Below are 13,227 nucleotides of genomic sequence, written 5' to 3'. Positions count from 1 at the left end.
TAAGGAAAGTTGTTGTGATACGACGTTTCATTCCAATAAACTATCATACGAATGTTTATTTTAGGCTACGACAATTGACATGAGAAAACTTAAAAAGGTATTACAAAGAGATGAAGATGATGATCAAAGCGAATGTGGAAAAAAAACAGAAAAGCCACGAATGAGAGATTCATAGGTGGTTTGAATAATGAAATTCAAGATTAGGTCGGAGGATCTATTATATTTAGCCATAAAAAAAAAGAGCAGCAAGATCACATGGACAAAATGATATTAGTATTCTTACCACAAAATCATGGACAAGTATTGGTGAGATAGTGTGGAAACTATCTATAAGCCTGTACTTGTAAATTAGGACAACTAGGTCACATTAGCTATCTCCATCATTTCTAACTAGTATAACATTACCCTTCTAAGGAAACGAGATTTCTTATAGAGAAATAGTTTAAAAAAAAATTCCTTCTACTAGATATTTTTGAACTATTTTATTCTAAAATTCTCAAAGCTAGCACAAACCAAGGTATGGAAAATCTGAGTATTTTGCATATGGAACGCTCCCTATTCCTTTTTAACAATAGTTTTTATAAAGGCATAAATCAATCATAATATTTACCTTGTGGATGAAGGACAATATTCTTGAAACACCCATGCAGATGTTGAGCAAGATGATTTCTCCAAGTTGGAAGATAAAATAGACTTCATCCACTTGATTCTGGAAACAAGTTCTTCCAAGTCAAGGACAGCAGCATCTATAGCATTTGACACCATTATATTCAACGGAAGACTCTCGTCAACTTTGAGCTTCTTTCTAGCTCCACCGATATGTTCTCTTCTAACGACACCCTCTATGACTTTACACTCATCTGCAGGCAGTATCAACCTAGCACAACGTCTATCTTCTCCATCCTACAATGCATAGTGATGAAAACAAAAGATAAGAAACTATAACAAGAGAACATAAAAAGATCTAAATAATACTTACAAACTTATCAACATTCAAGAACCGATATTCCTTATGGACAATCAAATGGAAAAGAGGCACATAAAGATTAGAAGAAAAGACATACCCTACTAAATAGGATTCTTTTGCAGAAAAATTGTTGAAAAACAAATAGAATATTACTTGATTTGTGTCGGGGAGTTTGTATGGTATTGGAAGTGTACTTGATTTGTTGTGGGGATATTTGGATAAGGATTAAAAGAAGATGAGTGCAATACAAAAGTCTAACCCGATAAATCCATAAAAAGTTTGTTGGGGACAAGGATTCTTGATTCAATCAAATTGTGATCAAAATGAGATGAAACCAGTGAAGGAGAACTTACATGATCAATGAGTATAACTAAAAGGCCATTGTAGAAAAAATTTAGGCTTCAAAGCAAGATGTCCGCTTGAGGTAAGACCCAAATGTAAAGGATCGGTGAGAAACAATGTGTGGGAGATTCGGTGTGAGTCAATGCATACACGAGATGTGTAGGAAAAAAGAGGAACACATGATGTATTGGATAGACAAACACAGATTGCTATACGATCATATTGAATGGGTAGATACTCATAAGAGTATGAGTATGGTTTCAGATATACTAAAGCAACAAATAGAATGTAACTGATGCCGAACTCGTTAAACTCTCATGCATTTTATATTTTTGTGTTCATAGTTGCACTTACACTTTTATAAAAACCCACCTTGGAAGAAGGTACTAGCCAACCATCGACTGGTGACCAATCCAAGGACGGACGCACATCTTTGCAAGGAGCCACGTAACAACTCCCTTCACCGATTGGCAAAGGGAACAATTCAACCTGCAATACAAATCATATGATGTATTAAAAAAGAAAACATGACAAAGATGGATTAGTGAATAAACGTGATAAAAATATGTTTATGCCTATACATAGTATATGGTAACAAATAGAGTCCACGTGATAGAGGAAAAGATAATCAAGAAACTCAAATGAAACCTATAATTACTTGCCTTAACCTCTCTATCCCCCATGACTTCTGCTATGGTCCCCGACCAGTAACAATCATCCTTCCACCAATCTACCAAATCCCCTACTTGGAAGGTATCATTAACAACCAAAGTTGGTTTAATGATCCCTTTAACATCACAGACTTCGTTTTGGTGACACACGTGTGGAAATTGGGGTCGAAGCATCAAATGCTTCTTGTCTCCAACTACTCCCTTTTGATATAGCTTCTCTGTGTGCATATCTGAAAAGAGTTGTATTTTTAATCAAACAAATGTACTAGTAAGATTTTGTACAAGCCAAATTCAAATCTAAAAAAGAGAATATCCAAACAACAATGGATTAGCGTATTAAAATCCAAATAAACTATGAATCTCACAAGTGATCAAATCGATCATGGATTTGTATTAAATGCTCAAATAATCCATAACCTTTCATTAGTTTTCCAAATAGACAATAATCATTCATCTCTCAAATAGATCATGAACTTGCTAGAAATTATGTCCATGAAACATCTTTTTTGTATATTCAATAAAATTCCTTAGTCTGTTTGAAAACTCAATGTAAACTCATGGTCTGATTGGATTTCTGATAAAAATTTGTGATAATTTAATGCTTCATTTAGATACCATAATACAAACAAAATAATAATTTGTGTGGGCATTCTCCTATTAAAATACTGTTGATTATTCCACTAAACGTTGGAAACCATGGGAAACACGTCGGAGGGTAGTAGTTTGTTACCAAAGGCTAGTTACTCACTTTCATCAGGAAAGTCGAGATACTCCAACTTGTAGAACACCTCATTTCTCTTCTTGAATATGTCTCTAATCTGGTAAAAGGGTAAGAAAATTAAAACTCAAAATTTTACATACATACAAATTGTTTCAACAACCTTTTGAAGAATATCATATGATGACAAAGTAATTCTCAAAGTAACCTCCTACTTCAAATTTTTTTTTTATAGAAAATTGTATCACAACCAAATATTGTACATAAAATAAATATAAAAGCTTCGAAAGGTTCTTTATGATTCAAGAAATTTGGAATTTTTAATAATTACCAAACTCCACCTAGACATGAGTTCGCTCTTGTCTAACCGATTCCAAACTCGGATAAAAGAGAAAGGGTTTTGTGGTAGTTGGCAACCAACAAAACTAAAACAAATATATATCTTACATGCAATGAATTCAAATGATATAAACATTAAGGTGAACTCTGCTTACGACACGTTATATCGGAACTGTGAGTAGTGAAAAATAGGTAAGACAACATGGCATCTCCCAAATGCGAAGTGTCACGTCAACACACAAATATGGTACTAAATAGGCAACGGTTCCCCATATCGTGAACGTGTGTGGTTAGAAAAGCTAGTCCAAAGTTCTGAAAGTTCCGATACTATTAGAAGTTCAAGTAGCAGAGACAATAGGCAGTTTTATATAGGAAGAAGGGCCAGGAGACTTCGGTGAAAGATTAGACTTCGAATATTGGATCGTTGATGAAATTTGTCTATACAATGAGTAGAAAAAGAGTGAATATTACATACATCCAACAGACTAAGCGGTAGAAGAGAAAAATAAGAAAATTGAAAATATGGATTTTAAATTGTGGTACTTAGGTCAAAAAAATAATAGAAATGGGGTTGGTATTATCTTAAATAGATCATGGAAAGAGTCGATAATTGCAGTAAAAAAGTAGAAGATAGGATCATCCTAGTAAAATTAATGGTAAATGAGAGACTGTCAACATGATCAATGCTTAAGCCCCACGAGTAGGTTAAGATAGCGAGTGAACAAAAGGAGGATATGGATAATCTCATACAAAGTGTACCTTCCAGAGAGGCTATTTTTACCGTGATGATATAAATGGACATGTCAGAAAAGCCCGAGAGGTTTTTATTTTAGAAGTAGGGATGACGACGGCGAAAGTATCCTACATTTTGACATGTCTTATGACCTCATGTTAGCAAATACTCACTTTAACAAAAAAAGAAATTGCATTTAGTGACCTTCAAAAATGGACAAGATTGTAACCAAATCGATTTCCTTCTTACAAGGTCGCCAGCCAAACAAGAGCAAGAGAGAGGAGAATAGAGACATGACCGTAGTTAGATGTATTAAGGATAGTGAATATAACATTCTATTTAGAGATGAAAGACATAAAAGAAAGATAGAGAAGTTATCTATGTAACAAAAATATAAATACAGACCACATATAATTAGAGACCACTACTATAGAGAGAAATGTGAGTTATACTAAGAGGATTAAATGCGTAGAGATGAGTTTCACTAAGAAAGATGAAAATAAATATAGCGTCTGGTACCGATGGCATACTCATCGAAGTATGTCAGTGCTTATAAGAAATGAGAGAAAATTGGCCTATTAAATTGTTTAATAAAATTCTAATGCCGAAGAAGATATCAAATAAATGGAGACGAAACACTTTAGTCCTTACCTTTCAAAATAAGGGAGACATCCAAAATTGCGCAAATTATAAAGGGATCAAACTCATGAGTCATACCATGAAGTTGTAGAAAAGGATTGTGGAGTGACGTTTACGTAATGATATCTATTTCCGTAAACCAATTTGGATTTATACCCAAAAGGTGTACCATCTAACAAACTTACTCGCTCGTAACTTGATGGATAAGTTTCAAAATATAAAGAAAAATTTGCATATGATATTTAACGATCTCGAAAAAGCTTATGATCGCGTATCAAGTGGCTTTATGGTAGTTGTTATAACGTAGAGGACTATTAGATTAGTAAGATATGTATACAAGTATTAAAAGAAACGGAGACAAGTTAAAGAGGTTCATTACGATCGTAAGATCCCACACGATTGAAAGAAAAATTTTACCGTACCACTATAAGATCTGCATTGATGTATGGTTCACGAATGTTGGGCGGTGAAAGGACATGTGTCCATAATGAGCATGGGCGAGATGATGATGTTACGATGGATGTGCGGATACACAAAAATGAATAGAATACAAAATGAAAATATTAGCGAGAAACTAGGAATAGTAACCATAGAAGAGAAACTATGCGATGGTGATTAAAGTGGTTTGGACATGTAAAACATAGAGCAATAGACGCTCCAGTAAGAAAAATAGAGTATAAGAATGGAAATGAGGAGAAAAAAGAGTAAACCTATATTCACTTGGGAACGAATCGTTAGCAACGACTTATACACATTACAAATTTCAGAAAAATTAACCAAAAATCGAAATGAGTGTAAACAAAAAATTCATGGGGTCGACTTCAAATAAACTTGAGATTAAGATGATATTGATGTTGATGACCGAATTCATCACCACTTCTACTTAAATTATGGAATAATTTATAACAACAATCATAACAAAATTCTCATAGTTTTAGATTTCCTTTTGTGATAATTTGGCATATGGTGAGCATGCTAAAGTTCAAATCTAAATGATATATAATAGATATGGAGTTTTTGTATAAATATGTGATGCTCTAAAATATTTTTTATCAAACAATTCTAAACTAGTCTTTCTAAATACATCTTATTCTTTTCTATTTGTTCTTTAAATTATAGATACAACGATCATTAAAAAAAAGTTTTCTAATTCTCTCTCTCTGTTTTTGCAAAATGACCAAAAAATTAAAATATAACACATTATAAACTTTTAAATTTGGTATAAGTACACGACCTTTAAATTTTGTATAACATTACACAAATTTTGAAATTTCCCGTATACACCCATACAAAACCAATTGAATTTAGGTGTTTTTAAGTTTAAACGAAAATTTTAAAAATTTGTATATTTTTATACAAAATTAGAAGTTCTGATGCAGCCCTCAAACCTATAACAAGGACACGGATGATCAAATGCTTGAAAGGCAAGAAGAGCAGGTTGCAGACGAAGGAAGAGATGCCTACAGCGATGAAGGAGCAGAACCTAATCTCACTATGTCAACCATGCCCGAACCATCACTCACAAGACAGAGAGCCCGAAGCCTACGGACAAAGATCAATATTTTTGTGGAGGCATGGTTGCATAAAGCGATCGAGGATAATTCAATGGAAGCAACATCGAAGGCAAACAACAGAAAGGGAAACATTTTGGAGCTTTCGTTGGAGAACACTTGAAGATTGTATTGGACACCTGAGCCGTCGAAAGCTACTTGACAATACGCGAAGTCCCACTGGCGAATCCGAGAGTCATCTTGTTTTTAGCGAACAATTAAGGAAGAAGACCAAAATCCAATCACATTAAGGACTTTCCTTAAGTGATTATCCGCTGATTACCTTCTTTAATCATCCACATAGTCGTTCCTTAACTATCTCCATTATATTATTTTCTTTTCTTCTTTTAATTAGCCGTTGTATGTTATATTTCCTTTCCTTGTTAGCAACTTATTTTCCATTATTGTTTTCTACATTCTCAGCCTATTTAAAGGGCCTTTGTTGTTAGGAATAGATAGACAATCATTGAATAAAAATCGAGTTTGTTTTACTCTTCTTTTTCTTGGTGTGTCCGAGAGTTTTGCAAGTGAGTGAGCGTGTGTCGCCCTCAGTTGTGAGTGTTACTTGACGATTGCCGAAGGGATCTTCACTCCCTTTCGCAAAGCCTAAAATCTATCTTCCATCACTTCGGAAACCCTCTCGAGTGCCCTTTGGCCTGAAAATTTCCTCCATCTTTAGTTCGAAAGAGCCCTTCTTGGTGAGTAGCCCTTTGGCCTATCAAGACCTCTTCACACCGAGCCTAGTTCCTAGCCCGTGCATGTATCATTTTTGGTATCAGAGCCCGGTCAAGGACCACCACGAGGTAACTCTATCCCTGTTCAATTTCATTTCATTTCATGTTTGTTTATTTCTTTCTGTTTTGAGGAAAATAAAAAACCACACAAAACAGTCTCACCGACAAGTCAAGGTACCATTATCTTCTTCTAATTTTTTTCTTTTCTTTGTTCTAGTTCTTGTTCTATTCTATTTTTTCTTTATAACCTATTAAAAAAGACAAAAAAAAAGAAATATGTCGGGAGAAGAAGATGCTGCCACATTGAAAATCCTAAGAGGAATTCAATCACGATTAGCTCGTCTTGAAGAAGAATATATGCAACCGTTGTTTGGGGGAATACAAGACCTTCAATTTCAGAGATCAAAGAATTTGGATTTCAATAAGCCCATAGTTGAAAGTCTGAGCAAAAAGTGAAGAGTGATACATGATCGTGGACGTTTCAGAGAAAAAGAGGAAAACATCATCTTAGGGAAGCAATGTATCCAAAGATATCGAGGTAACAAATCTGACCTAAATCTTCTTACATTTGTTGGACAAGTTAATCCGGAAGTCTATCTTGAATGGGAGAAGCGGATGGAACAAAATTTCGAAGAATATGCATTTTTGGAGCATGAAAAGGTGCGATCAACTTGTTGAGAATGCATTAACATGGTGGAAAAGAGAAGTATCTGAACGACGACGTGCACACTATGACCCAGTTACGACTTGGAAAGAGATGAAAGTCATGATGCGTAGAAGGTATGTACTTCAACGCTTTCTTCGTGAATTGCAATACAAATTTCGTAACATAGTGCGGGGAAGCAAGGCGATCAAGGAATACTATGAAGAGTTTGAACACCTTCGCACATGCTTGGAAATAGAAGATGACGAAGTAGTCTTGGCACACTTTCTTGATGGCTTGCAAGATCGAATCGCTCGAAAGGTAGAACAAAATGTATATAATGACTTGCAGGATCTTGTGCATACAGCGATTCAAATGGAGTAACAAATGATTACAAAGCCAACAAGGAGTGCCTCTATACGAGCACCAACACCTATAAACAACAACTTTGTCAAAACCGAAGCCAAAGATAAGGAAAAGGATCTTAATGCTCGAGACAAGGGAGAGATAGCACTAGGTAACAAAATTTCAACCTCATGTACTAATCATACTCGTGAGGTCAAGTGTTACAAGTGTAGGGAGCAAGGTCATATGGCCCATGATTGTCCCAACCAACATGAGATGAGCATCGTGGATGAAGAGGAATACAAGTCTCTAGTTGAGGCAAAGATAGAATACTTCAAAGAGGATATCGAGGACATAGCCAAAGAATCCAGCGACAAGTCCAAGAAAGTGACCGAATACATAGTCAAAGAAGATATCAACAATGTCTCCGCAAATGTGACTCTAGGTAAGGCTACAAACTTTGATATAACGTGGAATTTGAATGGAATATGGGACACAAATAAGATGGTAGGAAACATGGGCATGGAACAAAATCTTTCCAAAGTCGATAACGATAGTGGTGAGACATTGTGGAACATATTCGAGCAACTAGGAGACACGCTCAAGAAGGAAATGAAGGCTTCAAGATTTTGAGCAAATCTTTGATGAGGATAAATGACACCACCAACAACTGTACATGGGTCATAAAACAAGAGTTAAGAGAAAAAACCGGTAACTTCGTTCCTCTTTTCCTTCTTGTATATGATTCTTGTTTTGACGAGTATGGATCACAACTTGAGCAACTAATGGGAACTTTTTGAAATGATTACTTTTATAATGATCTCAAAGAGCATACATGCTACATTAATTTGTTTGTTCCCCTAGAATTTGTCAATAGCTTACAGGTACTACATCCTAAGGAAGAGGAGATTGACACCAAGAAAGCATTGTCAACAACGCGTATCGTTCGAGATCCAAGGTTGCATGGAATGCATAGCCCTTATCACATGTTTTCGGGAGAACCAATGAGAACCACTACTTTAATGCCCATGAGAATCAAGAAGGACAAGCCCTTTGAAAGAGGGAAGTGTATGAGTGCGAAGAACTTGAACGACCATTACAAAACAAATCTACATGAGAAGCTAATGAAAGATGACGTTCTGAACCAACTCTTTAATCGGCAATTCAGTGTCATAATCATTTACATGCGACTTGCAAATGTTGTCCCAAGATCCTCAAGCGGTAACCTCGATCTTATCTTTATTCTCATTTATGATCGTTGTTCTAATGAATATCTTCCGCATCTCGGGCTTATAATAGAGACGTTTCGAAAGGAACCCTTGTGTGAGGACCTTCAGAAATGCAAATGTTGCATTAACATGTTTGTTGTCCTAGACTTGTCTATTAGATTGCAGCTATTACTTCATGATACAGAGAAAATTGGGACGAAGCAAGAGAGGATCGCTACAAACATCAGTCGAGATCATGGAACGGAAAGACCTTACAATCCAATCGTGCAAGATTCATGGACAACCACCACCTTAATCCCTAAGGCAATCATGAAGGATGAACCTTTTGAAAGAGGAGAGGTGCGAGAACAAGTCTTAAGCATACATGAGAAATACAACGACAAAGCCAACCACTTTCTTAAGTGTCAAGGTAAGTGTAACCCGAATAATGTGTTTAATGATGCTGACTTGGATCCTTTTGATGTAGGCAAAAGAGTTTTGAGGACAAAACTTTCTCAAGGGAGAGGGAATGATGCAGCCCTCAAACCTATAACAAGGACACGGATGATCAAATGCTTGAAAGGCAAGAAGAGCAGGTTGCGGACGAAGGAGGAGATGCCTACAGCGATGAAGGAGCAGAACCTAATCTCACTACGCCAACAATACCCGAACCACCACTCACAAGACAAAGAGCCCGAAGCCTATGGACAAAGATCAATATTTTTGTGGAGGCATAGTTGCATAAAGCGATCGAGGATAATTCAATGGAAGCAACATCGAAGGCAAACAACAGAAAGGGAAACATTTTGGAGCTTTCGTTGGAGAACACTTGAAGATTGTATTGGACACCTGAGTCGTCGAAAACTACTTGACAATACGCGAAGTCCCACTGGCGAATCCGAGAGTCATCTTGTTTTTGGCGAACAATTAAGGAAGACGACCAAAATCCAATCACATTAAGGACTTTCCTTAAGTGATTATCCGCTGATTACCTTCTTTAATCACCCACATAGTCGTTCCTTAACTATCTCCATTATATTATTTTCTTTCCTTAATTTTAATTAGCCGTTATATGTTATATTTCCTTTCCTTGTTAGCAACTTATTTTCCATTATTGTTTTCTACATTCTCAGCCTATTTAAAGGGCCTTTGTTGTCAGGAATAGGCAGACAATCATTGAATAAAAATCGAGTTTGTTTTACTCTTCTTCTTCTTGGTGTGTCCGAGAGTTTTGCAAGTGAGTGAGCGTGTGTCACCCTCAGTTGTGAGTGTTACTTGACGATTGCCGAAGGGATCTTCACTCCCTTTCGCAAAGTCTAAAATCTATCTTCCATCACTTCGGAAACCCTCTCGAGTGCCCTTTGGCCTGAAAATTTCCTCCATCTTTAGGTCGAAAGAGCCCTTCTTGGTGAGTAGCCCTTTGGCCTATCAAGATCTCTTCACACTGAGCCTAGTTCCTAGCCCGTGCGTGTATCAAGTTCACATACTTATTTACGTGACTTAAAAAGTTTTTGTTTTTATTTTTGCAATATTCCTTAATATGTAAGTAAAACAAGTTTCTCAATATAGTATCACACTAGAACCACAAGACAAAACACTAACAAGTACAACACAAACAACAAGTTGCGCATAAAACATCATTTGACATATCAACAAATCATGCAATTTATGGCTATATGTGACGGCTAAAATTGTATAAACTTAAGGATGAAGACGCGTTGATGGCAAAGGAGTAAGATGTTGGTAATGAACTTTCACTACCACCACTAGAGATCAAATAAACTCCAATTCCTATTTAAGAAAATTGCTAGAGATATATTTGGGCATAAAATGACAAACCATCAACTGAGAAATGGTGATTGCAAACGAAAATGTTAGTCACACGATTAAAAACGGGATAGATGAAATGTAGACAAGTCATGAGAGTTCTTTACGGACGTAAGATTTTTATAAAAGTCACATTGATATATGGTAGCGAATATTGAATGGAAAATTCTATTGTACGGTTATTAAACTCATATTAATGTGTGATAAAATGTTGAACGGTTAAAAAACATGTGTCTAAAATGAGTGTGGTCGAGATAGGATGTTACAATGAATGTACGGACACAATAATGGACAAAATTTGAAATGAGAATATTAGAGAAAAAGTATGAGTAATAAATATAGAAAAGAAGTTATGAGAAGAACGTTTAAAATGGTTTGGACATATACAACATAGATCGATAGATGCTCCAACTAGAAAAGTTAAAAAAAAAATAGGAATGAAAACGAAGATAAAGAGATGGATAGACCTAGACTTACTTGTGAATGAGTCACTAGCAATGACTTGAAATTGTTGCAAAATTCGGAAGATCTAACACAATCAATACTATCAATTGATTTGCATTGATGTATAATAGCGAATATTAGACAACGAGAGGATAAGTATCCAAATTAAGCATGACTAATAAAAGAATGTCAGGATATATGTGAAAACACGCCATAATAGATGGAATTCGAAATGATAGTATTCGAGAAGATAATATGTGGTACTCATAGAAAAGAAATTACGATAAGGATGTCTATGATGGTTTGACCATATAAAACGTGAGTCGATATCTAGATGATAATTTACAAATGCATTATTGGACTAAATACCTTGCATCGGAACCATGCTCCACGATAACCTTTTTCAAAAGACCTTGTTTCCACAATTTCGCCAACATTGAAAGGTGGACAGATTCCAGACATTTCCAATTAGAGCACAAATGAGATCTATAAGAAAATACAATCAAAGTTTCATAAATTTAATTTTCGTATAAACTTGGGAAACTATTTTGAAAAACTTAATTAAAAACCAGAAACTCTTTGTTTTTTGGATTTATAAACAAAAACTAAAAACTAAAAATAACAAATCAAAATAAAAACTATCAACATTTGTATCTTTAATATTTCTAATTTTGAGAAAAACTATTTTGGTGAAAAAATCAGTTAAATACCAAAAACTCTATTGTATGGATTTACAAATATTAAAAAAAAAACAAAAACTAAAATACAAAAATTAAAATCCAAAAAAAAATCTAAAACTAAAACAAAAAACTCAAAATAAAAACTAATATGATTTATTGTTCTAGTAATAACTCAAAAAAATAATAACTTCAAATCTATATATCAAAACATAAAGTTATCCATGATTCTCATATCAAACATCAAGTTATCCCCAACACCAACATCAAACGTGATACCAAGTATATACAAGTCATAAAAAAAAATCATATATAAATATCTAAACTTTTACAAAAATCTCAAATAAATATCTGAATTATAAAATTTGCATATAAATAACTGAACTTTTCTAAAATCTTATATAAATAACTAGATTTCTGAAAAATTCCCAAATAAACCCAAAATCGGTTAATGATATCACCAATTTTTATTTGAAAAATATTTGAAATTTGTATTTATTTAGAAAAAATTTTAAAAATCTAGATATTTATATAAGATTTTTTAAAATTCAGTTATTTATATGGAAGTTTGATAGTTTAGATATTTATGTGTGGTTTTTATAAAAGTTTAAGTATTTATATGTTATTTTTTCTAAAAAAAAATATAGCAAATTTTTCAAAAATTCATACACGATCGTGGATGTTGAACAACGTCAACATCAAATTCATGTTTAGATTAATATTTGAGTTAGTAATGATGTTGGAAATGACTCATGAAAGATCTTGTATGAAAATGCATATGCACAGTGATGGTTAAACGACGAAAACCTAATGACCACCTTATTCTCATACCGTAAAAGCTTAAATCTCATCTCTAATCCCAAATCTCAAATCTCTAATCTACAACAGATTTACGAAAACAAGGGATTGGATGTTTCAACACCCATCCATTACGACCAAAACAAATCAAAGAACTTGACGAGATTCGATCGAAAGTTACCTTTGCAAAATCTCACTCTTCGATTTGGAATTCACCTTTGCAAAATCCCACTCTTCGTTTTGGAATTCGAAACGCGAAACAGAAAAAATCCAGAGTTTAGATGATAAAAGTAGTGGCGGCCATGAGAAAATTGAGATAAATTTAACCTAGATTTGGGTGGATGTGTATATATAAAACATATCAAATTTGGGCTTTACCTCAACTCAGCCCAATAACAAATTAAGTTATCATCATATAGGAAAATTTTCACAAAAATTTCCACATTTTTTAAAATATAAAAAAACTCTAATTAAAAATTTACCATATAAATTTCCTGATTTCAAAATTATTTCTAAATTAAATTATAAATAATTAGGATTTTTAAAGTTTTTAAATTTTAAAAATAAAAAAAAAATCAATCTGAGTTTTTAT

At 34.2% G+C, this 13,227-nt stretch overlaps 1 protein-coding gene across 3 annotated transcripts; it reads right to left on the bottom strand.

The window, feature by feature from the left end:
- LOC104798705 lies at window positions 1-12,991 on the bottom strand. 3 transcript variants are annotated; one of them, XM_010520881.2, is made up of 6 exons: window positions 12,817-12,983; window positions 11,530-11,646; window positions 2,729-2,798; window positions 1,972-2,210; window positions 1,664-1,798; window positions 1-903 (listed from the first exon to the last, which is right to left on the bottom strand). In XM_010520881.2, exons 2-6 carry the CDS (start codon window positions 11,620-11,622, stop codon window positions 607-609), a joined length of 834 nt encoding a protein of 277 aa, XP_010519183.1. In that variant the 5' UTR covers window positions 11,623-11,646; window positions 12,817-12,983; the 3' UTR covers window positions 1-606. The 3 variants fall into 3 exon arrangements, with proteins under 3 accessions (XP_010519183.1, XP_010519184.1, XP_010519186.1); XM_010520882.2 differs by having other exon boundaries at window positions 1,682-1,798; window positions 12,817-12,977; XM_010520884.2 differs by lacking the exon at window positions 11,530-11,646 and having other exon boundaries at window positions 12,817-12,991.
- Between the last annotated feature and the right edge of the window lie 236 nt (window positions 12,992-13,227).

This window comes from Tarenaya hassleriana, unplaced genomic scaffold (assembly GCF_000463585.1).
Source record: "Tarenaya hassleriana unplaced genomic scaffold, ASM46358v1 Cleome567, whole genome shotgun sequence".
Lineage (NCBI taxonomy): Eukaryota > Viridiplantae > Streptophyta > Magnoliopsida > Brassicales > Cleomaceae > Tarenaya > Tarenaya hassleriana.
The sequence above is the reverse complement of the archived record's forward strand: the minus strand, read 5'-3'. Positions and strand labels throughout refer to the sequence as shown.